This window comes from Oncorhynchus mykiss, chromosome 14 (assembly GCF_057628025.1).
Source record: "Oncorhynchus mykiss isolate SJ-2025 chromosome 14, ASM5762802v1, whole genome shotgun sequence".
In the NCBI taxonomy this organism is placed as follows: Eukaryota; Metazoa; Chordata; class Actinopteri; order Salmoniformes; family Salmonidae; genus Oncorhynchus; species Oncorhynchus mykiss.
In genome coordinates this window covers 32,788,500-32,816,458 of record NC_143035.1, presented here as the reverse complement: position 1 = coordinate 32,816,458, position 27,959 = coordinate 32,788,500, and the positions used below count along the sequence as shown (strand labels likewise).

The following is a 27,959-nucleotide window of genomic DNA, read 5'->3' as shown; positions in this document are numbered from 1 at the left end:
CCAGGGTATTCTAAATGTTCCCAGGGTAATCTAAATGTTCCCAGGGTATTCTAAATGTGCCCAGGGTATTATAAATGTGCCCAGGGTATTATAAATGTGCCCAGGGTATTATAAATGTGCCCAGGTATGCAGTCGCCTCCACTGGAATGGTCAATGAAGTACCTGTTTGTCCATCACATGGCAAAGTTGGGCGGAAACAACGCAAAAAGATCAGGAACCACGTTCAGTGGCCAAACGTCGTCAAAACTTGCAGATAGAAATGCATGAATAGAGGCGACGTGATTCCTTATTCTACATGTCAGAGTGGCATGTTTGTTCTACTTAACATATTTATATCTGAATGTTCCAAAACGTTGCGTCCAGATAAACTTGTCCCTGGGCAAATCAAGGACGACGCGGCGGGCATGCGCGTTGCTTCAGCGCTGGGAAAGTTTTCCTGCAAATTGAGCGGAGCAGAGGAGAACACTTGAAACTGCGGAGCAGCACAATGCATTGGCTTGAGTGAGGAGGCAAGCAACAGAGAACGAAATAAAACAATACGTTTTTCATTGAAGTTTACAACAATAAATAAGGATTTGTAAAATACGTTTTGGCAATAACTTTGTAAAGTTGGATATCGCATTATAACGCACTGTAAGTAGCATATGGTTTTGTTTTTAGGGATTTTCTTGCAGGAAAAAAAATGGAAATAACCATGAGAGGATTACGATTAACCGGGGAATTGCAAGGCATTATAGGGTAATTATAAAGTAATTTAGCCTACATTTCATTGAGAAAAAACATGTGCAGAGATTTAATTTAAAACATCCAGGTGGCTAAGTGTTTTAAATTAAAGTCTATTTTGGGAACTGACACCGTTTAGGCTAAATTTGACAATTGGATGTGTTTGTTTTGGGCGTGTCCACAGAAAACCAGTCCTGTAACCTAAGGCTTTACTAGTCTTCTTTCCTCCTTGATTTAAACCATCAGGCTTTGCGTTGCGAAGTGGAACAACTAACTTGGCATTGATCAAGCGCCTCAGTGCCCCAGTGTTGTCATTCATGCAGAGAAAACCAAATGACAAGGCTCACATGTTGACATTTATGATTGATACATTTTTATATTTTCAATCAGATGAAATAGAACATGCACTTGAAACATGTATGACTCATTTGTGTAATTGCAGGTTAGGCCTAAACTTTCCAGTGGGTGTGTGACGCTTATTGCTACATTTTGGAGTCTGTTTAATATTCGTGACTAGACGTGTCTTATCTAATCATAATCTAGTAATATTATACCCGAGAAATGTAGGGACATTTTCGTTAACTCTATAATGTGTGTGTCTGAGAGAGATGATAATCTGTTTCAATACACCTCTCTCCTTCGGATGTCTAAATTTGCAATAATTAGAAGGAAATGCAACAGGCAGGGCATTGTGGAGGTGTGGACTTGAGGCAGGCATCAGGGTGAAACCCCCCCCCCCCTCTCCCCAAGTACTTTGCCCAACACCTTGAACTTCCTATGAGAGTGTAGCCGACCTGGAGAGTGTAGCCTAACTGGAGAGTGTAACCGACCTGGAGGGTGTAACCAACCTGGAGAGTGTAACCTACCTGGAGAGTGTAACCGACCTGGAGAGTGTAACCAACCTGGAGAGTGTAACCTACCTGGAGAGTGTAACCTAACTGGAGAGTGTAACCTAACTGGAGAGTGAAACCTAACTGGGGAGTGTAACCTAACTGGGGAGTGTAACCTAACTGGAGAGTGAAACCTAACTGGAGAGTGTAACCGACCTGGAGAGTGTAACCAAACTGTAACCTAACTGGAGAGTGTAACCGACCTAGAGAGTGTAACCGACCTGGAGAGTGTAACCTATCTGGAGAGTGTAACCTACCTGGAGAGTGTAACCTACCTGGAGAGTGTAACCAACCTGGAGAGTGTAACCGACCTGGAGAGTGTAACCTACCTGGAGAGTGTAACCTAACTGGAGAGTGTAACCGACCTGGAGAGTGTAACCTACCTGGAGAGTGTAACCTACCTGGAGAGTGTAACCTAATTGTAACCGACCTGGAGAGTGTAACCTACCTGGAGAGTGTAACCTACCTGGAGAGTGTAACCTAATTGTAACCTACCTGGAGAGTGTAACCTACATGGAGAGTGTAACCTACCTGGAGAGTGTAACCGACCTGGAGAGTGTAACCGACCTGGAGAGTGGAACCTAACTGAAACCTAACTGGAGAGTGTAACCTAACTGGAGAGTGTAACGTAACTGGAGAGTGTAACCTAACTGGAGAGTGTAGCCTAACTGGAGAGTGTAGCCTAACTGGAGAGTGTAACCTAACTGGAGAGTGTAACCTAATTGGAGACTGTAACCTAATTGTAACCAAACTGTAACCTAACGGGAGAGTGTAACCTAACGGGAGAGTGTAACCTAACGGGAGAGTGTAACCTAACTGGAGAGTGTAACCTAACTGGAGAGTGTAACCAAACTGAAGAGTGTAACCTAACTGGGGAGTGTAACCTAACTGGAGAGTGTAACCTAACTGGAGAGTGTAACCTAACTGGAGAGTATAACTGACCTGGAGTGTGTAACCTAACTGGAGAGTGTAACCTAACTGGAGAGTGTAACCGACCTGGAGAGTGTAACCTAACTGTAATCTAACTGGAGAGTGTAACCGACCTGGAGAGTGTAACCGACCTGGAGAGTGTAACCTACCTGGAGAGTGTAACCGACCTGGAGAGTGTAACCTAACTGGAGAGTGTAACCTACCTGGAGAGTGTAACCTAACTGAAGAGTGTAACCTAACTGGAGAGTGTAACTGACCTGGAGAGTGTAACCTACCTGGAGAGTGTAACCTAACTGGAGAGTGTAACCTAACTGGAGAGTGTAAGCTAACTGGAGAGTGTAACCGACCTGGAGAGTGTAACCGACCTGGAGAGTGTAACCGACCTGGAGAGTGTAACCTAACTGAAAATTGTGTAACCTAACTGGAGACTGTAACCTACCTGGAGAGTGTAACCAAACTGGAGAGTGTAACTGACCTGGAGAGTGTAACCTAACTGAAAATTGTGTAACCTAACTGGAGACTGTAACCTACCTGGAGAGTGTAACCTAACTGAAAATTGTGTAACCTAACTGGAGACTGTAACCTACCTGGAGAGTGTAACCAAACTGGAGAGTGTAACCAACCTGGAGAGTGTAACCTACCTGGAGAGTGTAACCTACCTGGAGAGTGTAACCTACCTGGAGAGTGGAACCTAACTGGAGAGTGTAACTGACCTGGAGAGTGTAACCGACCTGGAGAGTGTAACCTAACTGGAGAGTGTAACCTAACTGAAGAGTGTAACCTACCTGGAGAGTGTAACCAAACTGGAGAGTGTAACCGACCTGGAGAGTGTAACCTGACTGAAAATTGTGTAACCTAACTGGAGAGTGTAACCTAACTGGAGAGTGTAACCTACCTGGAGAGTGGAACTTAACTGGAGAGTGTAACCGACCTGGAGAGTGTAACCGACCTGGAGAGTGTAACCTAACTGGAGAGTGTAACCTAACTGGAGAGTGTAACCAAACTGGAGAGTGTAACCTAACTGAAGAGTGTAACCTAACTGGAGAGTGTAACCTACCTGGAGAGTGTAACCTACCTGGAGAGTGTAACCTACCTGGAGAGTGTAACCTACCTGGAGAGTGTAACCTAACTGGAGAGTGTAAGCTAACTGGAGAGTGTAAGCTAACTGGAGAGTGTAACCGACCTGGAGAGTGTAACCGACCTGGAGAGTGTAACCTAACTGGAGAGTGTAACCTAACTGGAGAGTGTAACCTAACTGAAGAGTGTAACCTACCTGGAGAGTGTAACCTACCTGGAGAGTGTAACCTAACTGGAGAGTGTAACCTAACTGGAGAGTGTAGCCTAACTGGAGAGTGTAGCCTAACTGGAGAGTGTAACCTAACTGGAGAGTGTAACCTAATTGGAGACTGTAACCTAATTGTAACCAAACTGTAACCTAACGGGAGAGTGTAACCTAACGGGAGAGTGTAACCTAACGGGAGAGTGTAACCTAACTGGAGAGTGTAACCAAACTGAAGAGTGTAACCTAACTGGGGAGTGTAACCTAACTGGAGAGTGTAACCTAACTGGAGAGTATAACTGACCTGGAGCGTGTAACCTAACTGGAGAGTGTAACCTAACTGGAGAGTGTAACCGACCTGGAGAGTGTAACCTAACTGTAATCTAACTGGAGAGTGTAACCGACCTGGAGAGTGTAACCGACCTGGAGAGTGTAACCTACCTGGAGAGTGTAACCGACCTGGAGAGTGTAACCTAACTGGAGAGTGTAACCTACCTGGAGAGTGTAACCTAACTGAAGAGTGTAACCTAACTGGAGAGTGTAACTGACCTGGAGAGTGTAACCTACCTGGAGAGTGTAACCTACCTGGAGAGTGTAACCTACCTGGAGAGTGTAACCTAACTGGAGAGTGTAAGCTAACTGGAGAGTGTAACCGACCTGGAGAGTGTAACCGACCTGGAGAGTGTAACCGACCTGGAGAGTGTAACCTAACTGAAAATTGTGTAACCTAACTGGAGACTGTAACCTACCTGGAGAGTGTAACCAAACTGGAGAGTGTAACTGACCTGGAGAGTGTAACCTAACTGAAAATTGTGTAACCTAACTGGAGACTGTAACCTACCTGGAGAGTGTAACCTAACTGAAAATTGTGTAACCTAACTGGAGACTGTAACCTACCTGGAGAGTGTAACCAAACTGGAGAGTGTAACCGACCTGGAGAGTGTAACCTACCTGGAGAGTGTAACCTACCTGGAGAGTGTAACCTACCTGGAGAGTGGAACCTAACTGGAGAGTGTAACCGACCTGGAGAGTGTAACCTAACTGGAGAGTGTAACCTAACTGGAGAGTGTAACCTAACTGAAGAGTGTAACCTACCTGGAGAGTGTAACCAAACTGGAGAGTGTAACCGACCTGGAGAGTGTAACCTGACTGAAAATTGTGTAACCTAACTGGAGAGTGTAACCTAACTGGAGAGTGTAACCTACCTGGAGAGTGGAACTTAACTGGAGAGTGTAACCGACCTGGAGAGTGTAACCTAACTGGAGAGTGTAACCTAACTGGAGAGTGTAAACTACCTGGAGAGTGTAACCTACCCTGAGAGTGTAACCAAACTGGAGAGTGTAACCTAACTGGAGAGTGTAACCGACCTGGAGAGTGTAACCGACCTGGAGAGTGTAACCTAACTGGAGAGTGTAACCTACCTGGAGAGTGTAACCTACCTGGAGAGTGTAACCTACCTGGAGAGTGTAACCTAACTGGAGAGTGTAACCAAACTGGAGAGTGTAACCTACCTGGAGAGTGTAACCTAACTGAAGAGTGTAACCTAACTGGAGAGTGTAACCTACCTGGAGAGTGTAACCTACCTGGAGAGTGTAACCTAACTGGAGAGTGTAAGCTAACTGGAGAGTGTAAGCTAACTGGAGAGTGTAACCGACCTGGAGAGTGTAACCGACCTGGAGAGTGTAACCGACCTGGAGAGTGTAACCTAACTGAAAATTGTGTAACCTAACTGGAGACTGTAACCTACCTGGAGAGTGTAACCTAACTGAAAATTGTGTAACCTAACTGGAGACTGTAACCTACCTGGAGAGTGTAACCTAACTGAAAATTGTGTAACCTAACTGGAGACTGTAACCTACCTGGAGAGTGTAACCTAACTGAAAATTGTGTAACCTAACTGGAGACTGTAACCTACCTGGAGAGTGTAACCAAACTGGAGAGTGTAACCGACCTGGAGAGTGTAACCTACCTGGAGAGTGTAACCTACCTGGAGAGTGTAACCTACCTGGAGAGTGTAACCTACCTGGAGAGTGGAACCTAACTGGAGAGTGTAACCGACCTGGAGAGTGTAACCTAACTGGAGAGTGTAACCTAACTGAAGAGTGTAACCTACCTGGAGAGTGTAACCAAACTGGAGAGTGTAACCGACCTGGAGAGTGTAACCTGACTGAAAATTGTGTAACCTAACTGGAGAGTGTAACCTAACTGAAGAGTGTAACCTACCTGGAGAGTGGAACTTAACTGGAGAGTGTAACCGACCTGGAGAGTGTAACCTAACTGGAGAGTGTAACCTACCTGGAGAGTGTAACCAAACTGGAGAGTGTAACCTAACTAGAGAGTGTAACCGACCTGGAGAGTGTAACCTAACTGGAGAGTGTAACCTAACTGGAGAGTGTAACCTACCTGGAGAGTGTAACCTACCTGGAGAGTGTAACCTACCTGGAGAGTGTAACCTAACTGGAGAGTGTAACCAAACTGGAGAGTGTAACCTAACTGGAGAGTGTAACCTAACTGGAGAGTGTAATCTACCTGGAGAGTGGAACCTAACTGGAGAGTGTAACCGACCTGGAGAGTGTAACCTAACTGGAGACTGTAACCTAACTGGAGAGTGTAACCTACCTGGAGAGTGTAACCTAACTGGAGAGGGTAACCTACCTGGAGAGTGTAACCTAACTGGAGAGGGTAACCTACCTGGAGAGTGGAACCTAACTGGAGAGTGGAACCTAACTGGAGAGTGTAACCGACCTGGAGAGTGTAACCTAACTGGAGAGGGTAACCTACCTGGAGAGTGGAACCTAACTGGAGAGTGTAACCGACCTGGAGAGTGTAACCGAACTGGAGGTTATATATCCCAGGCAGTGTAACAGCCAGTTAGATCCGCTGTAGAGATATAACAGGCATAACCATGCTGCTAATTAAAGGACTAGTCAGGTGTCGGTATTAGTAGCTCTCGGGCCAGCACACTGGAATATTCCAAATTATTTTAGAAAAACCATAAATATTGGTCTTCGCCTTGTATATAATTTTTTTTCTTTTTTATTCATAAAGAATACAGACGAATAAGAAATACTTTATTATTTGCAAATGTGTTTTGTCAATCACAATACACAACACAAGTTACATAGTTTCCAAATGCCATCGGTTGATGTAGGCTGAGGCTCAACTTTTTACATCAGGTAATCACAATGAGTGACAATGGAACACTTTACTTCCGAATCGCCGTAAATGTCTGGTAACTAAAAGACATGCCTCGTTAAATAAAACAATTACATAGGAACTAAAAGACATGCCTCGTTAAATAAAACAATACATAGGAACTAAAAGACATGCCTCGTTAAATAAAACAATTACATAGGAACTAAAAGACATGCCTCGTTAAATAAAACAATTACATAGGAACTAAAAGACATGCCTCGTTAAATAAAACAATTACATAGGAACTAAAAGACATGCCTCGTTAAATAAAACAATTACATAGGAACTAAAAGACATACCTCGTTAAATAAAACAATTACATAGGAACTAAAAGACATGCCTCGTTAAATAAAACAATTACATAGGAACTAAAATACATGCCTTGTTAAATAAAACAATTACATAGGAACTAAAAGACATGCCTCGTTAAATAAAACAATACATAGGAACTAAAAGACATGCCTCGTTAAATAAAACAATTACATAGGAACTAAAAGACATGCCTCGTTAAATAAAACAATTACATAGGAACTAAAAGACATACCTCGTTAAATAAAACAATTACATAGGAACTAAAAGACATGCCTCGTTAAATAAAACAATTACATAAGAACTAAAAGACATGCCTCGTTAAATAAAACAATTACATAGGAACTAAAAGACATGCCTCGTTAAATAAAACAATTACATAGGAACTAAAAGACATGCCTAGTTAAATAAAACAATTACATAGGAACTAAAAGATATGAAGACGTTAATGTCAAGCCCAGGACTAGACCAGACTAGACAGGGCCTCTATTTATAATGTGTGTCTGTCTGTCTTTTAAATAAGCCATGTGATCATGGAGACTGGGTGAAATGCTTCATTACATTGTCTGATACCAGCGTGGCCTACACTGCTATTAGCATAATCAAGATGTGGCATGAGAGGTATTCTTAGGTATGTATGTCAATGTCTGAACTTTACTGAGAGTTGATTTCCCTGTGTTGTTGTTTTCCTAGATTGGAGAGACTGAGACTTGCACCACTGTGAGAAGAAAATAGAGAAGAGGACACACCTTGGTTGAGTAGAGACATTAAAGCTACAGCCTAACTAGCCGCCATACCTTACATCTCAATATCCATCTATCCATGTTGAACACTGGCTATCTGCAATGCTAGTCCACAACCAGTCCCAGTCCTAAACCCTAGTTGAGCCCTATCCTAACTCCCAACTAGCCTCCATGCTCTTCAACCAGTCCTAAACCCTAGTTGAGCCCTATCCTAACTCCCAACTAGCCTCTATGCTTATCAACCTAACCGTGTCCATCAAGGAGTCCTGTGCCTTTCATGGAACGCCACCCGCCAGCCCTCGCGGTGTTGCACCCCTCGTCTTGGAAGTGACAGCTATGGACACCCTTCCTGGCCTTACCTCTGCTCCCCTAACCCAAACCCCTCCTCCGCCCCCTCCTCCGCCCCCTCCTCCGCCCCCACCTCCCTCCACCTCCTGCTCCTCTCCTCTGACCCGTATGGACTCGGCCCATCGCAGCCGGCTGAGGAAGCTGAACTGGGAGCAGATCCCTAAGGAGAAGGTGGAGGGGAGGAAGAGTGTCTGGAGTGGAGCGGCTACGGAGGAGGAAGAGTTCCCTATAGACCTCCACTCTCTGGATGAGCTGTTTGGACAGAAGGACAGTAAACCTCAGGACAGAGCCAGGAGTTTGAGACGCAGGTCTGTGCTGATGCGATGCAGTTCACCCCAGGACAACACCACAGATAAGGTGAGATAGTTAGGAGAGGAGAGGGCTGGAGATGGGTGGGAGAGGAGAGGGCTGGAGATGGGTGGGAGAGGAGAGGGCTGGAGATGGGTGGGAGAGGAGAGGGCTGGAGATGGGTGGGAGAGGAGAGGGCTGGAGATGGGTGGGAGAGGAGAGGGCTGGAGATGGGTGGGAGAGGATGAGAGGGCTGGAGATGGGTGGGAGAGGAGAGGGCTGGAGATGGGTGGGAGAGGATGAGAGGGTTGGAGATGAGTGGGAGAGGATGAGAGGGCTGGAGAAGGGTGGGAGAGGATGAGAGGGCTGGAGATGGGTGGGAGAGGATGAGAGGGCTGGAGATGGGTGGGAGAGGATGAGAGGGCTGGAGATGGGTGGGAGAGGATGAGAGGGCTGGAGATGGGTGGGAGAGGATGAGATGGCTGGAGATGGGTGGGAGAGGATGAGAGGGCTGGAGATGGGTGGGAGAGGATGAGAGGGCTGGAGATGGGTGGGAGAGGATGAGATGGGCAGGGATGGGTGGGAGAGGATGAGAGGGCTGGGGATGGGTGGGAAAGGATGAGAGGGCTGGGGATGGGTGGGAGAGGATGAGAGGGCTGGAGATGGGTGGGAGAGGATGAGAGGGCTGCAGATGGGTGGGAGAGATGGGTGGGGATGGGTGGGGGAGAGGGTGAGATGGGCTGGGGATGGGTGGGGAGAGGGCTGGGGATGGGTGGGGGAGAGGGCTGGGGATGGGTGGGGGAGAGGGCTGGGGAGAGGGCTGGGGATGGGTGGGGTAGAGGGCTAGGAGAGACAGCACCAGAGACAAGGTATGGGATCGGAGTGCAGTATGAGTTACTGCCAGTCTGTCTCCATTCAGCAGTGGTATGTTGTTGCTGTGCCAAGACAACAGCATACTGGCTAGAGGCAGCCACTGACTGGCACAGAGGCTAGGTGTAGTTTAAACTGCCAGGTAGCCTATATTGATGGAATGTGTTGTCTGTAAAGTTGAAAGAGATACTGTAGAAAGATACTGCAAATACCACACAGGAGGTTGGTGGCACCTTAATTGGGGAGGACGGGCTCGTAGCTATGGCTGGAGTGGAATAAGTGGAACGATATCAAACACATGGTTTCCATCCGCGCCGTACCAGCCATTATTATGAGCCGTCCTCCCCTCAGCAGCCTCCACTGATATACCGGTAGACTACCAACTATCATTCCACCTTGATAGTATCTGACGTTGTTCTCTGCATCTGTATTTGCAGGTCTCACTACTGGACTCCAAACGCAGTATGAATGTGGGAATATTTCTACGGCAGTTTAAGACGTAAGGATCTACTACCATTTCCTCAGCACTTTCATTTATTTTATTTTGTTGTTGTTGTTGTTGTTGTTGTTGTAATAAATAGAAGGTACTAGAGAGTACGTGGTGCTCTGGTATCAGAGGTCAACACCATGAATCAGAAAAGCTATTACAGTCTGTATGGAGGGGATAGGATAGCACCCAGGGGAACAATCCTTCACACTAGAGAGGATGAGCATTTGTCAAGGAGTGGGAAGTGTGTCTGCGTGCAAGTGTGATTGCACGTAAGTGTGTTAGTGTGAAGACGGGTGGTGGAGGGGGGGGGGGGGGGGGGGGGTTGTCGAAGTATGAGGGGACAAAGGGTGTCAAGGAGGTGACAGGTGCCTAGGAGATGGCAGGACTGTAGGGGAGCACAGGGTGGGTGGGGGGTCAGATGGTGACCCAGGGGGTCAAAGTTGACACCTGCTCAGACCCTCAAGGAGAGCTGCCCTCCAGTAGAGGCAGTCAGACATAGGGGGCTATGTGGGACACACTGATAGTCCTCATCCTCTACTCTGTAGTTTATGATTCTGGAAATTACTTTCAAAACAACTAGTTGTGCTTTTCTACAGCTTGATGTTTTCACTTTAATTTTATGTAGAGTTTAGATGTTAGATTTAAAATCGGTGGACAGTTTGGAAGTAATGTCTCTTTGTTGATGCTGCAGATATGGTTGGTGTCTGTGTGTACTGTTTTTATTTTTGTTGTCAAATGTGTCTCGTTTCGTCGACAGAGACGATCAAGTCTGTCTATCAGCCGATGGTCCCCTATAGCTCGAGAGCACCATGCCTTCTCCACAGTCTATACTTCCTTATTGCTAGCTCTAGCCTGCCACAAGGAACCACTGAACTCACTGGGAGTCTGGTCTGCATCATGTTAGCTCCTCTCTCATTCTGTCCTGAACCACTGGGAGTCTGGTCTGTATCATGTTATCTCCCCTCTCATACTGTCCTGAGGAACCACTGGGAGTCTGGTCTGTATCATGTTATCTCCCCTCTCATACGGTCCTGAACCACTGGGAGTCTGGTCTGTATCATGTTAACTCCCCTCTCATACTGTCCTGAGGAACCACTGGGAGTCTGGTCTGTATCATGTTATCTCCCCTCTCATACTGTCCTGAGGAACCACTGGGAGTCTGGTCTGTATCATGTTATCTCCCCTCTCATACTGTCCTGAGGAACCACTGGGAGTCTGGTCTGTATCATGTTATCTCCCCTCTCATACTGTCCTGAGGAACCACTGGGAGTCTGGTCTGTATCATGTTATCTCCCCTCTCATACTGTCCTGAGGAACCACTGGGAGTCTGGTCTGTATCATGTTATCTCCCCTCTCATACTGTCCTGAGGAACCACTGGGAGTCTGGTCTGTATCATGTCATCTCCCCTCTCATACTGTCCTGAACCACTGGGAGTCTGGTCTGTATCATGTTATCTCCCCTCTCATACTGTCCTGAGGAACCACTGGGAGTCTGGTCTGTATCATGTTATCTCCCCTCTCATACTGTCCTGAGGAACCACTGGGAGTCTGGTCTGTATCATGTTATCTCCCCTCTCATACTGTCCTGAGGAACCACTGGGAGTCTGGTCTGTATCATGTTATCTCCCCTCTCATACTGTCCTGAGGAACCACTGGGAGTCTGGTCTGTATCATGTTATCTCCCCTCTCATACTGTCCTGAGGAACCACTGGGAGTCTGGTCTGTATCATGTTATCTCCCCTCTCATACTGTCCTGAGGAATCACTGGGAGTCTGGTCTGTATCATGTTATCTCCCCTCTCATACTGTCCTGAGGAACCACTGGGAGTCTGGTCTGTATCATGTTATCTCCCCTCTCATTCTGTCTTGAGGTCATGGGTCTTAAAGAGAAGAGATTGATTCTTCTATGCAAATGATGTTGATCAGTACAATAAGTCCTAAATGGAAGGTATTGTAAACAGTTTTACATCTGTAGCCACCAATCAGCCAAAACAAGCTGAATAACTCGATGCATGTGCGCACACTTATTGAATAATATGTATTGGTTACATATTGATTCACCACAGTTTATCAATAGAGATTTACCATTCAAATACATGATTACCATTATGTTGTTATGTGGTTAGATTGGGTGAAAAAAAACATTCACATTGCCTGTATAATTGATTCATTAATTCTTACATCAAAACAATTATAATGTAATAATATTAAACTCAAAAGATCTGTCTGGATCAAGTGCCATTCTGTGACTTTGGATAATATGTATTATCTATTTATTTACAGTGCCTTGCGAAAGTATTCGGCCCCCTTGAACTTTGCGACCTTTTGCCACATTTCAGGCTTCAAACAAAAAGATATAAAACTGTATTTTTTGTGAAGAATCAACAACAAGTGGGACACAATCTTGAAGTGGAACGACATTTATTGGATATTTCAAACTTTTTTAACAAATCAAAAACTGAAAAATTGGGCGTGCAAAATTATTCAGCCCCTTTACTTTCAGTGCAGCAAACTCTCTCCAGAAGTTCAGTGAGGATCTCTGAATGATCCAATGTTGACCTAAATGACTAATGATGATAAATACAATCCACCTGTGTGTAATCAAGTCTCCGTATAAATGCACCTGCACTGTGATAGTCTCAGAGGTCCGTTAAAAGCGCAGAGAGCATCATGAAGAACAAGGAACACACCAGCCAGGTCCGAGATACTGTTGTGAAGAAGTTTAAAGCCGGATTTGGATACAAAAAGATTTCCCAAGCTTTAAACACCCAAGGAGCACTGTGCAAGCGATAATATTGAAATGGAAGGAGTATCAGACCACTGCAAATCTACCAAGACCTGGCCGTCCCTCTAAACTTTCAGCTCATACAAGGAGAAGACTGATCAAAGATGCTGCCAAGAGGCCCATGATCACTCTGGATGAAATTCAGAGATCTACAGCTGAGGTGGGAGACTCTGTCCATAGGACAACAATCAGTCGTATATTGCACAAATCTGGCCTTTATGGAAGAGTGGCAAGAAGAAAGCCATTTCTTAAAGATATCCATAAAAAGTGTAGTTTAAAGTTTGCCACAAGCCACCTGGGAGACACACCAAACATGTGGAAGAAGGTGCTCTGGTCAGATGAAACCAAAATTGAACTTTTTGGCAACAATGCAAAACGTTATGTTTGGCGTAAAAGCAACACAGCTCATCACCCTGAACACACCATCCCCACTGTCAAACATGGTGGTGGCAGCATCATGGTTTGGGCCTGCTTTTCTTCAGCAGGGACAGGGAAGATGGTTCAAATTGATGGGAAGATGGATGGAGCCAAATACAGGACCATTCTGGAAGAAAACACGATGGAGTCTGCAAAAGACCTGAGACTGGGACGGAGATTTGTCTTCCAACAAGACAATGATCCAAAACATAAAGCAAAATCTACAATGGAATGGTTCAAAAATAAACATATCTAGGTGTTAGAATGGCCAAGTCAAAGTCCAGACCTGAATCCAATCGAGAATCTGTGGAAAGAACTGAAAACTGCTGTTCACAAATGCTCTCCATCCAACCTCACTGAGCTCGAGCTGTTTTGCAAGGAGGAATGGGAAAAAATGTCAGTCTCTCGATGTGCAAAACTGATAGAGACATACCCCAAGCGACTTACAGCTGTAATCACAGCAAAAGGTGGCGCTACAAAGTATTAACTTAAGGGGGCTGATTAATTTTGCACGCCCAATTTTTCAGTTTTTGATTTGTTAAAAAAGTTTGAAATATCCAATAAATGTCGTTCCACTTCATGATTGTGTCCAACTTGTTGTTGATTCTTCACAAAAAATACAGTTTTATATCTTTATGTTTGAAGCCTGAAATGTGGCAAAAGGTCGCAAAGTTCAAGGGGGCCGAATACTTTCGCAAGGCACTGTATGCCGTGTCATCTTTTTGATATCGACTATCGTGTTACTAAATCTGGTACTGAACTAATGATTCTAGTATTGTGACAACACTAGTGGGTATGACGGTAGCTACGAGGCCATGGCCCCTTGCAGAGCAGGTATGTTGTCATGCGTGTACAGTACACAGAGTTCAGAGATTCAGTTGTGCCAATCCTAATTGAAGAGAGCTTTTCTCTCTAAACAACATATGCCAGAACATGTAGTTGAAAGCCTTTATGACGACAGAAGAGCCTCTCCTATGAACAGAAGCATTTGTCTTCTTACATAGAGCTTGTTTGCCTTGTGTGAGTGTTGTAACAAGGTACTGTTAGATTTGGGGTGTGGGTGGGAATAGTTTGAACAGATTGGTCCCTTCGTGAGGCACTATGGTATTAGTACGTGTACAGTCGTGGCCAAACGTTTTGAGAACGACACAAATATTAATTTCCACAAAGTTTGCTGCTTCAGTGTCTTTAGATATTTTTGTAAGATGTTACTATGGAAAACTGAAGTATAATTACAAGCATTGTATAAGTGTCAAAGGCTTTTATTGACAAATACATGAAGTTGATGCAAAGAGTCAATATTTGCAGTGTTCTTTTTCAAGACCTCTGCAATCCGTCCTGGCTAGCTGTCAAATAACTTCTGGGCCACATCCTGACTGATGGCAGCCCATTCTTGCATAATCAATGCTTGGAGTTTGTCAGAATTTGTGGGTTTTTGTTTGTCTACCCGCCTCTTGAGGATTGGCCACAAGTTCTCAATGGGATTAAGGTCTGGGGAGTTTCCTGGCCATGGACCCAAAATATTGATGTTTTGTTCCCTGAGACACTTAGTTATCACTTTTGCTTTATGGCAAGGTGCTCCATCATGCTGGAAAAGGCATTGTTCGTCATCAAACTGTTCCTAGATGGTTGGGAGAAGTTGCTCTCGGAGGATGTGTTGGTACCATTCTTTATTCATGGCTGTGTTCTTAGGCAAAATTGTGAGTGATCCCACTCCCTTGGCTGAGAAGCAACCCCACATGAATGGTCTCAGGATGCTTTACTGTTGGCATGACACAGGACTAATGGTAGCGCTCACCTTGTCTTCTCCGGACAAGCTTTTTTCCGAATGCCCCAAACAATCGGAAAGGGGATTCATCAGAGAAAATTACTTTACCCCAGTCCTCAGCAGTCCAATCCCTGTACCTTTTGCAGAATATCAGTCTGTCCCTGATGCTTTTGCTGGAGAGAAGGGGCTTCTTTGCTGCCCTTCTTGACACCAGGCCATCCTCCAAAAGTATTCACCTCACTGTGCGTGCAGATGCCCTCACACCTGCCTGCTGCCATTCCTGAGCAAGCTCTGTACTGGTGGTGCCCCGATCCCGCAGCTGAATCAACTTTAGGAGACGTCCTAGTGCTTGCTGGACTTTCTTGGGCGCCCTGAAGCCTTCTTCACAACAACTGAACCGCTCTCCTTGAAGTTCTTGATGAGCCGATAAATGGTTGACTCAGGTGCAATTTTACTGGCAGCAAAATCCTTGCCCTTTTTGTGCAAAGCAATGATGACGGCACGCGTTTCCTTGCAGGTAACCATGGTTGGCAGAGGAAGAACAATGATTCCAAGCACCACCCTCCTTTTGAAGCTTCCAGTCTGTTATTCGAACTCAATCAGCACGACAGAGTGATCTCCAGCTTTGTCCACGTCAACACTCACACCTGTGTTAATGAGAGAATCACTGACAATGATGTCAGCTGGTCCTTTGTGGCAGGGCTGAAATGCAGTGGAAATGTTTTTGGGGGATTCAGTTAATTTGCACAACAAAGAGGGACTATGCAATTAATTGCAATTCATCTGATCACTCTTCATAACATTCTGGAGTATATGCTAATTGCCATCATACAAACTGAGGCAGCAGACTTTGTGAAAATTAATATTTGTGTCATTCTCCAAACTTTTGGCCACGACTGTACTACTTCCCTCTGTCTTTTCATTATGCTGTATTTCAACTGTGTCGACTATTATTGTATCCAGCATTCAGGTCTGCATAGGACAAAGGCAGAGGCAAAAAAAAACGTTTTTATTGAACTCTTATTAATCAGGATAACCCCAGTTGAGCCCCGTGCAGTTCATTAAGGTTAGTATTATCTGTGATTCAGACATAGCCATGGTATGAGTGAACACAGGGCCAACAGAGCCATGGTATTAGTGAAGATAATCCATTAACTTGACAGGTGTGGCATATCAAGAAGCTGATTAAACAGCATGATCATTACACAGGTGCACCTTATGCTGGGGACAATAAAAGGCTACTCTAAAATGTGCAGTTTTGTCACACAACACAATGCCACAGATGTTTTTGAGGGAGCGTGCAATTGGTATGCTGACTACATGAAGGTTCTTTTCTCTACCATAAGCCGCCTTCAACGTTGTTTTAGAGAATTTGGCAGTATGTCCAACCGGCCTCACAACCGCAGACCACGTGTAACCACACCAGCCCAGGACCTCCACATCCGGCTTCTTCAGCTGTAGGATCATCTGAGACCAGCCACCCGGTCAGCTGATGAAACTGTGGAAGAATTTCTGCACAACTGAAGAATTTCATTAACCGTCTCTGGGAAGCTCATCTGCATGCTTGACATCCTCACCAGGGTCTTGACCTGACTGCAGTTCGGCGTCACAACCAACTTCAGTGGGAAAATGCTCAGCTTCGATGACCACTGGCACGCTGGAGAAGTGTGCCCTTCACAGATGAATCCCGGTTTCAACTGTACCGGGCAGAAGGCAGACAGTGGACGGCGTTGTGTGGGCGAGCGGTTTGCTGATGTCAACATTGTGAACAGAGTACCCCATGGTGGCGGTGGGGTTAGCGTATGGGCAGAAATAAGCTACGGACAACGAACACAGTTGCTTTTTATTGATTTTGCAATTTGAATGAACAGAGATACCGTGACGAGATCCTGAGGCCCATTCATCTGCCGCCACCACCTGATGTTTCAGCATGATAATGCACGGCCCCGTGTCGCAAGGATCTGTACACAATTCCTGAAAATGTCCCAGTGGCTTACATATTGTCCAGACATGTCACCCATTCAGCCTCTTTGGGATGCTCTGGATCGACGTGTACGACAGCAGGTTCCAGTTCCTATCAATATCCAGCAACTTAACACAGCCATTGAAGAGGAGTGGGACAACATTCCACAGGCCACAATCAACAGCCTGAACAACTCTATGTGAAGGAGATGTTTCGCACTGCATGAGGCAAATGTTGGTCACACCAGATACTGACTGGTTTTGTGATCCAAGGTCCTTTTTGTTTTAAGGTATCTGTGACCAACATATGCATATCTGTATTCCCAGTCATGTGAAATCCATCGATTAAGACCTAATTAATTGATTTCCTTATGAACTGTAACTCAGTAAAATCTTTGAAATTGTTGCATGTGGTGTTTTTATATTTTTGTTCAGTGTATGTATGTAATAAGGGAAGGGAAAGAAAGAGTAGGAGAGAGGGAAGTCAGGGAAATAGTGGGGGGAGGGGAAAATAACCGAGAGAGAGAAAGTCCGGTAAAGAGGGGGTAGAAGTGGAGGGAGTCAGGCAGATGAAAGGAGAGCGGTATCTCTAATGGACTCCTGGCTCCTGGAGGGGTTGAGTCACCTGGACTGATTCATCATTTGGAGGGAGTCAGGCAGATGAAAGGAGAGCGGTATCTCTAATGGACTCCTGGCTCCTGGAGGGGTTGAGTCACCTGGACTGATTCATCATTTGGAGGGAGTCAGGCAGATTAAGGTAATGGACTCCTGGCTCCTGGAGGTCATAATGTCAGGAACTGGCTAGTTTCTGCTCTTTCTGTCTGGCGGTATCTCAACCTCTAAGGACCTGTGTGTGTGTGTGTGTGTGTGTGTGTGTGTGTGTGTGTGTGTGTGTGTGTGTGTGTGTGTGTGTGTGTGTGTGAGAGAAGTCATCCATAGAGCTGATGTGTGTTGTCATGTTTCTACAGGGCTGTCCAGGAGATAGTGGAGGATATCCGGCAGGGGGTCGGGACCCGCTACGGGGCCGAGAAACTGTCCGAGCTCTGCAAACTGCTGCCTGACGCAGACGAGGTAAAGTCTCTGCTCTGTGTCCTCTCCGACACACCGTAGCTCCTACTGCAACAACGCTGACTAGCCTGTAGCCCCCCCACTCCTCTCATCATCTGGTTCTCCTTATCCTGATCAACAGTTTGCCATTACATCATCATTGAGAAATGCTTACTGATAATACATGTTGTAAAAGATGTTGCCAATGACTGCACGTGTTGTATATGGACATGGTTATAATAATATAACAGTCATAAGAATCACCTTGGGTGATGGGGGTTTTACCACTGGACTCACCCTGGGTGATGGGGGTTTTACCACTAGACTCACCCTGGGTGATGGGGTTTTTACCACTGGACTTACCCTGGGTGATGAGTTTTTTACCATTAGACTCACCCTGGGTGATGGGGTTTTTACCATTAGACTCACCCTGGTTGATGGGGGTTTTGCCACTGGACTCACCCTGGGTGATGTTTTTTTTTTACCAGGGTGATGGGGGTTTTTACCACTAGACTCACCCAGGGTGATGGGGGTTTTTACCACTAGACTCACCCAGGGTGATGGGGGTTTTTACCACTAGACTCACCCAGGGTGATGGGGGTTTTTACCACTAGACTCACCCAGGGTGATGGGGGTTTTTACCACTAGACTCACCCAGGGTGATGGGGGTTTTTACCACTAGACTCACCCAGGGTGATGGGGGTTTTTACCACTAGACTCACCCAGGGTGATGGGGGTTTTTACCACTAGACTCACCCTGGGTGATGGGGGTTTTTACCACTAGACTCACCCAGGGTGATGGGTGTTTTTAACACTGGACTCACCCAGGGTGATGGGGGTTTTTACCACTAGACTCACCCAGGGTGATGGGGGTTTTTACCACTAGACTCACCCAGGGTGATGGGGGGTTTTAACACTGGACTCGATTAAAGCTGTGTGGAATTCCCAGTAAAAGTAATGAGGCTTGTAGAATTGAACAGAACTGACTGATCACTTCTCTATGCTGTCCATCTGGGTATTTTCACAGGAGGCTCGTCTGAAGAGGTTCAAGGCCGAACGCAGTGGGCTTGGGGAGCCTGACCTCTTCATGATTCTGCTAGTGGAAGTCCCCAGGTATACCACTCAATCCTTAGAACTTTCAGCACCTCGTGTTTTACAATGATTACAAACCCTGATCCTGAATTTCTAACTATGGTGCAAAATATTCCAATTGATCTGCTTTTCTCAGGGTGACGGTCTATCTCCTCGTTTTGCAGTGACCCCTCCCTCCACACACTACTGGTTGATTCACTAGCTTTGCACTGATGTGTGTGTCTCTGAGGATCGATTAGGCTCTAACCACTTCCATCCTCCCCCTCCTCCTCTTCTCTCCTCTACCTTCTCCTCCCCCTCCTCCTCTTCTTTCCTCTACCTCCTCCTCCCCCTCTTCTCTCCTCTACCTCCTCCTCCCCTCCCCCTCCTCCTCTTCTCTCCTCTACCTCCTCCTCCCCTCCCCCTCCTCCTCTTCTCTCCTCTACCTCCTCCTCCCCTCCCCCTCCTCCTCTTCTCTCCTCTACCTCCTCCTCCCCTCCCTCTCCTCCTCTTCTCTCCTCTACCTCATCCTCTCCTCCCCCTCCTCCTATTCTCTCTTCTACCTCCCCCTCCTCCTCTTCTCTCCTCTACCTACCCCTCCTCCTCTTCTCTCCTCTACCAACTCCTCCCCTCATCCTCTCCTCCCCCTCCACTTCTACCTCCCCTTTCACCTCATCCTCTCCTCCCCCTCCTCCTCTTCTCTCCTCTACCTCCCCCTCCCCCTCTTCTCTCCTCTACCACCTCCTCCCCTCATCCTCTCCTCACCCTCATCTTCTACCTCCCCTTTCCCTCATCATCTTCTCCCCCTCCTCCTCTTCTCTCCTCTACCTCCTCCTCCCCCTCCTCCTCTTCTTTCCTCTACCACCTCCTCCCCTCATCCTCTCCTCCCCCTCCTCCTCCTCTACTCTCCTCTACCTCCTCCCCCTCCTCCTCTTCTCTCCTCTACCACCTCCTCCTCTCCTCCCCCTCCTCCTCTTCTCTCCTCTACCTCCTCCTCCTCTCCTCCCCCTCCTCCTATTCTCTCCTCCACCACCTCCTCCCCCTCCTCCCCTTCTCTCCTCTACCTCCTCCTCTACCTCCCCCTCCTCCTCTTCTCTCCTCTACCACCTCCTGCCCTCATCCTCTCCTCCCCCTCCTCCTCTACCTCACCTTTCCCTCATCCTCTCCTCCCCCTCCTCCTCTTCTCTCCTCTACCTCCTCCTCCCCTCATCCTCTCATCCGCTCCTCCCCCTCCTCTCATCCTCTCCCCCCCCCTCCTCTTCTCTCCTCTACCTCCTCCTCTCCTCATCCCTCCTCTCCTCCCATTTTCTTCCCCATTAGCTTTCGTCTGCGTCTGGATGCCATGATCCTGCAAGAGGAGTTTGACCCTGCCGTGACCTCTCTCTGTTTGGCGGCCAGATGTCTGAGGGAGGCGGCCAGAGGTAAACCGTCAGCACGGCCTTTATAGTTAAGTGTTCGTCCCAAATGGTACCCTATTCCCTATATAGTGTACTACTGTTGACCAGGTTCCATAGGGATCTGGTCAAAGGTTGTGCACTATGTAGGGCATAGGGTGCCATTTGGGATGAACCCTAGGCCTACTCTACTCCCAATTACTGCCCCTTTTTAAACTCCTTTATGTGGCTGTTCACGTCCATACCAGTCATGTCCCGTTTTAGTGCTCTTGTTTCAGTTTAGTATGAAATGGTGAAAGTAGGTTTTTAGATTAGGCCTACTCTACTCCTCATCACTGTCTCTTTAAACCCTTTTGTGGCCCATCCACTTCCCTTTTTAGATAAGACCAATGGTTTTTAGTTTCCCCTTTAATCACCAGCAGGGGTTTTTATTTTCCCCTTTGAGTTCTCAGTCTTGTTTGAGTTTAGTCTGGGAAGGTAATCTAAAGTTTGTCCAGAATTAGTGATGCTTTGTACTGTAGGCCACAGATGGGCCACAGGCGTTGGATTTGGCACGTGGCTTTTCGTCTAATGAAGATATGAGTTTTATTCACCAGTTTTATACAGGGTCGCTGACAGACGACATCTAAGTCATCAGAAACTTTGAAGTTAGCATTAAGTGATGTTTGATGTTTATTGGTGTAAAACCGAATGACTAACTCATTAATTTCTTAACATGTATGTCTCTTGGTCTGTCTCTTTCTCTCTCTCTCTCTCTCGGTCTGTCTCTCTCAATTCAATTCAATTCAAGGGCTTTATTGGCATGGGAAACATGTGTTAACATTGCCAAAGCAAGTGAGGTAGATAATATACAAAAGTGAAATAAACAATAAAAATTAACAGGAAACATTACACATACAGAAGTTTCAAAACAATAAAGACATTACAAATGTCATATTATATATATATATATACAGTGTTTTAACAATGTACAAATGGTTAAAGGAAACAAGATAAAATAAATAAGCATAAAAATGGGTTGTATTTACAAAGGTGTTTGTTCTTCACTGGTTGCCCTTTTCTCGTGGCAACAGGTCACACATCTTGCTGCTGTGATGGCACACTGTGGAATTTCACCCAGTAGATATGGGAGTTTATCAAAATTGGGTTTGTTTTTGAATTCTTTGTGGATCTGTGTAATCTGAGGGAAATATGTCTCTCTAATATGGTCATACATTGGGCAGGAGGATAGGAAGTGCAGCTCAGTTTCCACCTCATTTTGTGGGCAGTGAGCACATAGCCTGTCTTCTCTTGAGAGCCATGTCTGCCTACGGCGGCCTTTCTCAATAGCAAGGCTATGCTCACTGAGTCTGTACATAGTCAAAGCTTTCTTTAAGTTTGGGTCAGTAACAGTGGTCAGATATTCTGTATTCTATATATTCTATATAGACTCTCTTTTTATAGATTATTGTTTGCACTGATTTATTTTGTTAATTCTTTCCAAATCTTTCTCTCTCGGTCTCTCGATATTTCTCTCAATGGTCTCTCTCTCTCTCTCTCTCTCTCTCTCAGAGCTGTTGAGCTGTCCTGAGCTGCACTCCATCCTCCGTCTGGTTCTGAAGGCAGGAAACTACATGAATGCTGTGAGTATTCATGTTTTCTTTTTTCTCCTCCTTTCTTTTTACCTTTCAGATGAAAGAGAGAGACGTTCTTTATCTGTGTGCACAATGCTGCTGGTGTTGGACTGGGGTGTGGACTGCGGTGTTGGACTGGGGTGTGGACTGGGGTGTTGGACTGGGGTGTTGGACTGGGGTGTGGACTGGGGTGTTGGACTGGGGTGTTGGACTGGGGTGTTGGACTGGGGTGTTGGACTGGGGTGTTGGACAGGGGTGTGGACTGGGGTGTTGGACTGGGGTGTGGACTGGGGTGTTGGACTGGGGTGTTGGACTGGGGTGTTGGACTGGGGTGTTGGACTGGGGTGTTGGACTGGGGTGTGGACTGGGGTGTTGGACTGGGGTGTTGGACTGGGGTGTTGGACTGGGGTGTGGACTGGGGTGTTGGACTGGGGTGTTGGACTGGGGTGTTGGACTGGGGTGTGGACTGCGGTGTGTTCCAGAGCATCACTCTGACGGCATCTGTGTTTTGTAATGTGTTTGTTTAAGATGTCAGGTTTGTGTGTGACCTCTTTTCACTGACCTACTGTATTTGACCTCAGGGTGGGTACGCAGGCAACGCAGCAGGGTTTCGAATCCCTTCCCTGCTCAAACTGGCCGACACTAAAGCCAACAAACCAGGCATGAACCTCCTGCACTTTGTGGCCATGGTAAGATCTGATCTAGGATCAGGTATCTATTACTCATATACTGTAGCTGTATTCATTATCATCTAAAGTGCCAAACTGATCCTACTGTACTTCAGCACCCCTCGCCCCGACGTCGTCAAATATACACCTTCCTAATATTGAGTTTCACCCCGACCTTTTTTGCCCTCAGAACAGCCTCAATTTGTCAGGGCATGGATTTTACAAGGTGTGGAAAGCGTTCCACAGGGATGCTGGCCCATGTTGACTCCAATGCTTCCCACAGTTGTGTCAAGTTGGCTGGATGTCCTTTGGGTGGTGAACCATTCTTGATACACACAGGAAACTCTTGAGCGTGAAAAACCCAGCAGCACTGCAGTTCATGACACACATCGGTGCGCCTGTCACCTACTACCATACTCCTTTCATAGGCACTTAAAGATTTTGTCTTGCCCGTTCACCCTCTGAATGGCAAACATACACAATCCATGTATCAATTGTCTCAAGACTTAAAAGTTATTATTTAACCTGTCTCCTCCCCTTCATCTACACTGATTAAAGTAACAAGCAACATCATTAAGAGATCATAGCTTTCACCTGGTCAGTCTGTCATGGAAAGAGCAGCTGTTCATAATGTTTTGTATACTCAGTGACCCTTGAAGTGCTTGACTTTAGTTTATCTTTCAGTCAAGACCTACTTATAGCTGTAGCAGTAATATTCCACACATCTAAATTAATTCTCTCCAGATGTAGTTCAAAGACAACAAAATTCATCCCTTTTATTGAAGACTAACAACCATCTGACAGACTGCTCATTTAGTTTCCTTTGGAAAAACTAGATACTTTTTCTTATTTAGCTAAATTGTTCAACTGGCACAGATAAAACAGGTCTTCAAAATCTCTTTCAAACTATTTGTTGTATTTGACCAACCATGAATTCACAATAACCACATCAACACACTGAATTGTGACACAATGCAATGATTCATCCAGAATTATGAGGGCTCACTGTGTGAAACAATAGCTGGATCAGCTCTGTCTCTGTCTCCACAGGAAGCAGTGAAAAAGGACCAGAGTTTACTGTCGTTTCCCGGCCAACTAGGACACGTCGGCCCCGCCTCCAGGTCAGTAAGAGCCAATAATATAGATCCCTCCCAAGATTAGAAATGCTTCCCTTCCTTCCTCATAGGGGACTGGGCAACGTTCAGTTGCCAGACGCTGTCAAACTTTGCAAATAGAAATGCCACAAATAGAGCCAACATGATTCATTGTTCTACATGTCAGAGAGGCATGTTTTTTCTATATTACATAGTTCTATCCGAATGTTCCAAAACATTGCCACACTGAACGCGCCACAGTTCTAATAGTTTGAAAATCTACCTGGTGGGAAAAACAGATATTTGCTTGATCTGCATATAAAGTAAGATTTTCACTTCATTGCTATTAACCAATCCAGTAGATCTGTACTGAATTAGTTAATTAAACGGAGGAAAGAAGGAAGGAAGCAATCGGAAGTGTTTGAACGTGGCCCGTGGTGTTTTGGCTGCTTCTGGGGAGCATATGAGATCCGCAGGCTACACACACACACACACACACACACACACACACACACACACACACACCCCTCCAACTGGACTGTATTGTGTTACGGTACTGTCCAGCTGTTAGTGATATAGCTATCCCCTTGTCATGAGCAACATGTCTGTTTCAATATCACGGCTCGGTTGGGTTTGGTTAGCTATGTAGGACCCTTAGATTGAGTCCACAAGTGGCACCCTATTCCCTATATAGTGCACTACCAGAGCTCTAGATATAGTGCACTATAAAGGGAATAGGGTGCCATTTGGGAAACACTCTTACTGTCAGTTACTCTGTGGGTATCGGTGTCTGTATTTATTAAGGATCCCCATTAGCAGCTACCTGGGCTCCAGCAAAATTAAGACAGTTCATACCATTTTAAAAACAGTACAATACATTCAGACTGTGTGCCCTCAGGCTCCTACTCCACTACCACATATATACAGTACAAAATCCATATGTACGTGTGTGTATAGTGTGTATGTTATTGTGTGTTTGTATGCATGTGTCTGTGCCTGTGTTCGTATTGCTTCACAGTCCCCGCTGTTCCATAAGGTGTTTTGTTTTAATCTGTTATTTACTGCTTGCATGAGTCACTTGATGTGGAATAGAGTTCCATGTAGTCATGGCTCTATTTAGTACTGTGCGCCCTCTATAGTCTGTTCTGGACTTGGGGATGGGTGTCCGAGCTGTGTGCCTATAGTTCAGACAGACAGCTCGGTGCATTCAACATGTCAATACCTCTCATAAATACAAGTAGTGATGAAGTCAATCTCTCCTCCACTTTGAGCCAGAAGAGAATGACATGCATATTATTAATATTAGCTCTGTGTACATCCAAGGGCCAGCCTTGTTGCCCTGTTCTTAACCAATTGCAATTTTCCTAAGTCCTTTTTTGTGGAACCTGACCACACGACTGAACAGTACTCTAAGTGCGACAGAACTAGGGCCTTTAGGACCTACTTTGTTGACAGTGCTGTCAAGAAGGTAGAGCAACGCTTTACCATGGACAGACTTCTCCCCATTTTAGCTACTGTTGTATTAATATGTTTTGACCATGACAGTTTACAATCCAGGTTAACTCCAAGCAGTTTCATCACCTCAACTTGCTCAATTTCCACATTAGTCATTACGAGACGTAGTTGAGGTTTAGGGTTTAGTGAATGATTTGTCCCAAATACAATGCTTTTAGTTTTAGAAATATTTAGGACTAACTTATTCCTTGCCACCCACTATGAAACTAACTGCAACTCTTTGTTGAGTGTTGCAGCCGTTTCAGTCACTGTAGTAGCTAACATGTATAGTGTTGAGTCACTCGCATACATAGATACACTTTACTCAAAGCCAGTGGCAATTCATTAGTAAAGATTGAAAAATGTAATGGGCCTAGACAGCTGCCTTGGGGAATTCCTGATTATTTTCATTAAAGAACACCTGTGTTCTGTTAGATGGGTAACTCTTTATCCACAATATAGCAGGGGGTGTAAAGCCATAACACAAGTTTTTCCAGCAGCAGACTATGATCGACAATGTCAAAGGGCACACTGAAGTCTAACAAAACAGCCCCACAATCTTTTTATAATCAATTTCCCTCAGCCAATCAAATCAAATGTTATTAGTCACCGAATACAATGAAGTGAAATGCTTACTTACATGCTCCTAACCAACAATGCAGCTGAATTTTTTTAAAAATAAGAATAAGAAATGAAAGGAATAAGTCATTTAAGAGCAGCAGTAAAATAACAATAGCAAGGCTATATACAGGGGGTACCGGTACAGAGCCAAATAATATGGTGGTAGTAAACCCAAAATGGCTTTGTAAATAAAAGTGACTGATCCTACGATTGACTAGAGAAGGCCAGCCAATCTTTGTTCATAAAGTGCAGTGGTGCGTAAGGGTTTTGCAGTTTAAAATAAATCTCAAAGTGCCATGGTAAAGGGTGTCAATTGATCTCAAACACTGAGCGGAAGCGTTCATATATAAAATATCCCATTAAAGGCATAAATGTAGCGGGTACTAGCCTCCTTCTGGCTTCAAAAGAAAAACAGGCCTTATTCCTGAAATAAAATCCCAACTTCAGCTTCAATCTTTTTGTAATTGTTGAATATGCTATTTAAAGGAGGCCGTCATCAATAAAAATTCTAAGGTATTTATGAGGTTACAACCTCAATCTCATTGCCCTGGCAAGTAGTATTAGGGGAAAGGTTGAGATGTCTATTTCTTGCTTTAGAAAGCACCATTAGTTTAGTTTTGTCAGTATTGAGGATAAGCTTCAGTTGACACAAGGTACAGTTGAAGTCGGAAGTTTACATACACTTAGGTTGGAGTCATTAAAACTAGTTTTTCAACCACTACACATTTCTTGTTAACAAACTATAGTTTTGGTAAGTCGATTAGGACATTTACTTTGTCCATGACACAAGTCATTTTTCCAACAATTGTTTACAGACAGATTATTTCACTTCAAATTCACTGTATCACAATTCCAGTGGGTCAGAAGTTTACATACAGTAAGTTGACTGTGCCTTTAAACAGCTTGGAAAATTCCAGAAAATAATGTAATTTAAACAAAGCTTTTTGGAGAAATGTCCTCTGGTTTGATGAAACAAAAATAGAACTGTTTGGCCATAATGACCATCGTTTAGTTTGGAGGAAAAAGGGGGAGGCTTGCAAGCCGAAGAACACCATCCCAACTGTGAAGCATGGGGGTGGCAGCGTCATGTTGTGGGGGTGCTTTGCTGCAGAAGGGACTGGTGCACTTCACAAAATTGATAGCTTCATGAGGAAGGAAAATGATGTGGTTATATTGAAGCAACATCTCAAGACATCAGTCAGGAAGTTAAAGCTTGGTCGCAAATGGGTCTTCCAAATGGACAATTACCCCAAGCATACTTCAAAGTTGTGGTAAAATGGCTTAAGGACAACAAAGTCAAGGTATTGGAGTGGCCATCACAAAGCCCTGACCTCAATCCTGTAGAACATTTTTTGGCAGAACTGAAAAACCGTGTGCGAGCAAGAAGGCCTACAAACCTGTGTGGAGTGCAATAGAGATTGCATCATCTGTGGATCTGTTAGGGCGGTATGTAAATTGGAGTGGGTCTAGGGTTTCTGGGATAATGGTGTTGTGAGCCATGACCAGCATTTCAAAGTATTTCATGGCTACAGACGTGAGTGCTATGGGTCAGTAGTCATTTAGGCAGGTTTCCTTAGTGTTCTTGTGCACAGGCACTATGGTGGTCTGCTTAAAACATGTTGGTATTACAGACTCAGACAAGGAGAGGTTGAACATTTCAGTGAAGACACCTGCCTGTTGGTCAGCGCATGCTCGCAGTACACGTCCTGGTAATCCTTCTGGCCCTGCGGCCTTGTGAATGTTGAGAGCGTGATCACATAGTTGTCCAGAACAGCTGGTGCTCTCATGCATGTTTCAGTGTTATTTGCCTCGAAATGAGCATAGAAGTAGTTTAGCTCGTCTGGTAGGCTTGTGTCACTGGGCAGCTCTCTCTCTCAGTGCTTCCCTTTGTAGTCTGTAATGGTTTGTAAGCCCTGCCACATCTGACGAGCGTCAGAGCCAGTGTAATATGATTCAATCTT

The 27,959-nt window shown here is 45.3% G+C and overlaps 1 protein-coding gene across 2 annotated transcripts in view; it reads left to right on the top strand.

Annotated features, from left to right (window-relative positions):
- Window positions 1-225: 225 nt before the first annotated feature.
- LOC110489150 (uncharacterized) overlaps window positions 226-27,959 on the top strand; it is a 33,779-nt gene continuing 6,045 nt past the window's right edge. The window contains exons 1-9 of one of the 2 annotated variants that reach the window (XM_036943334.2): window positions 226-633; window positions 8,020-8,774; window positions 10,013-10,074; window positions 17,965-18,067; window positions 19,071-19,156; window positions 20,435-20,535; window positions 22,060-22,130; window positions 22,703-22,810; window positions 23,840-23,910. In XM_036943334.2, coding sequence (XP_036799229.2) covers window positions 8,301-8,774; window positions 10,013-10,074; window positions 17,965-18,067; window positions 19,071-19,156; window positions 20,435-20,535; window positions 22,060-22,130; window positions 22,703-22,810; window positions 23,840-23,910 — 1,076 coding nt within the window. In that variant the 5' untranslated portion in view covers window positions 226-633; window positions 8,020-8,300. Of the gene's footprint in view, window positions 739-8,019; window positions 8,775-10,012; window positions 10,075-17,964; window positions 18,068-19,070; window positions 19,157-20,434; window positions 20,536-22,059; window positions 22,131-22,702; window positions 22,811-23,839; window positions 23,911-27,959 lie in introns of both variants that reach the window. The other variant, XM_036943335.2, reaches the window with a different exon arrangement.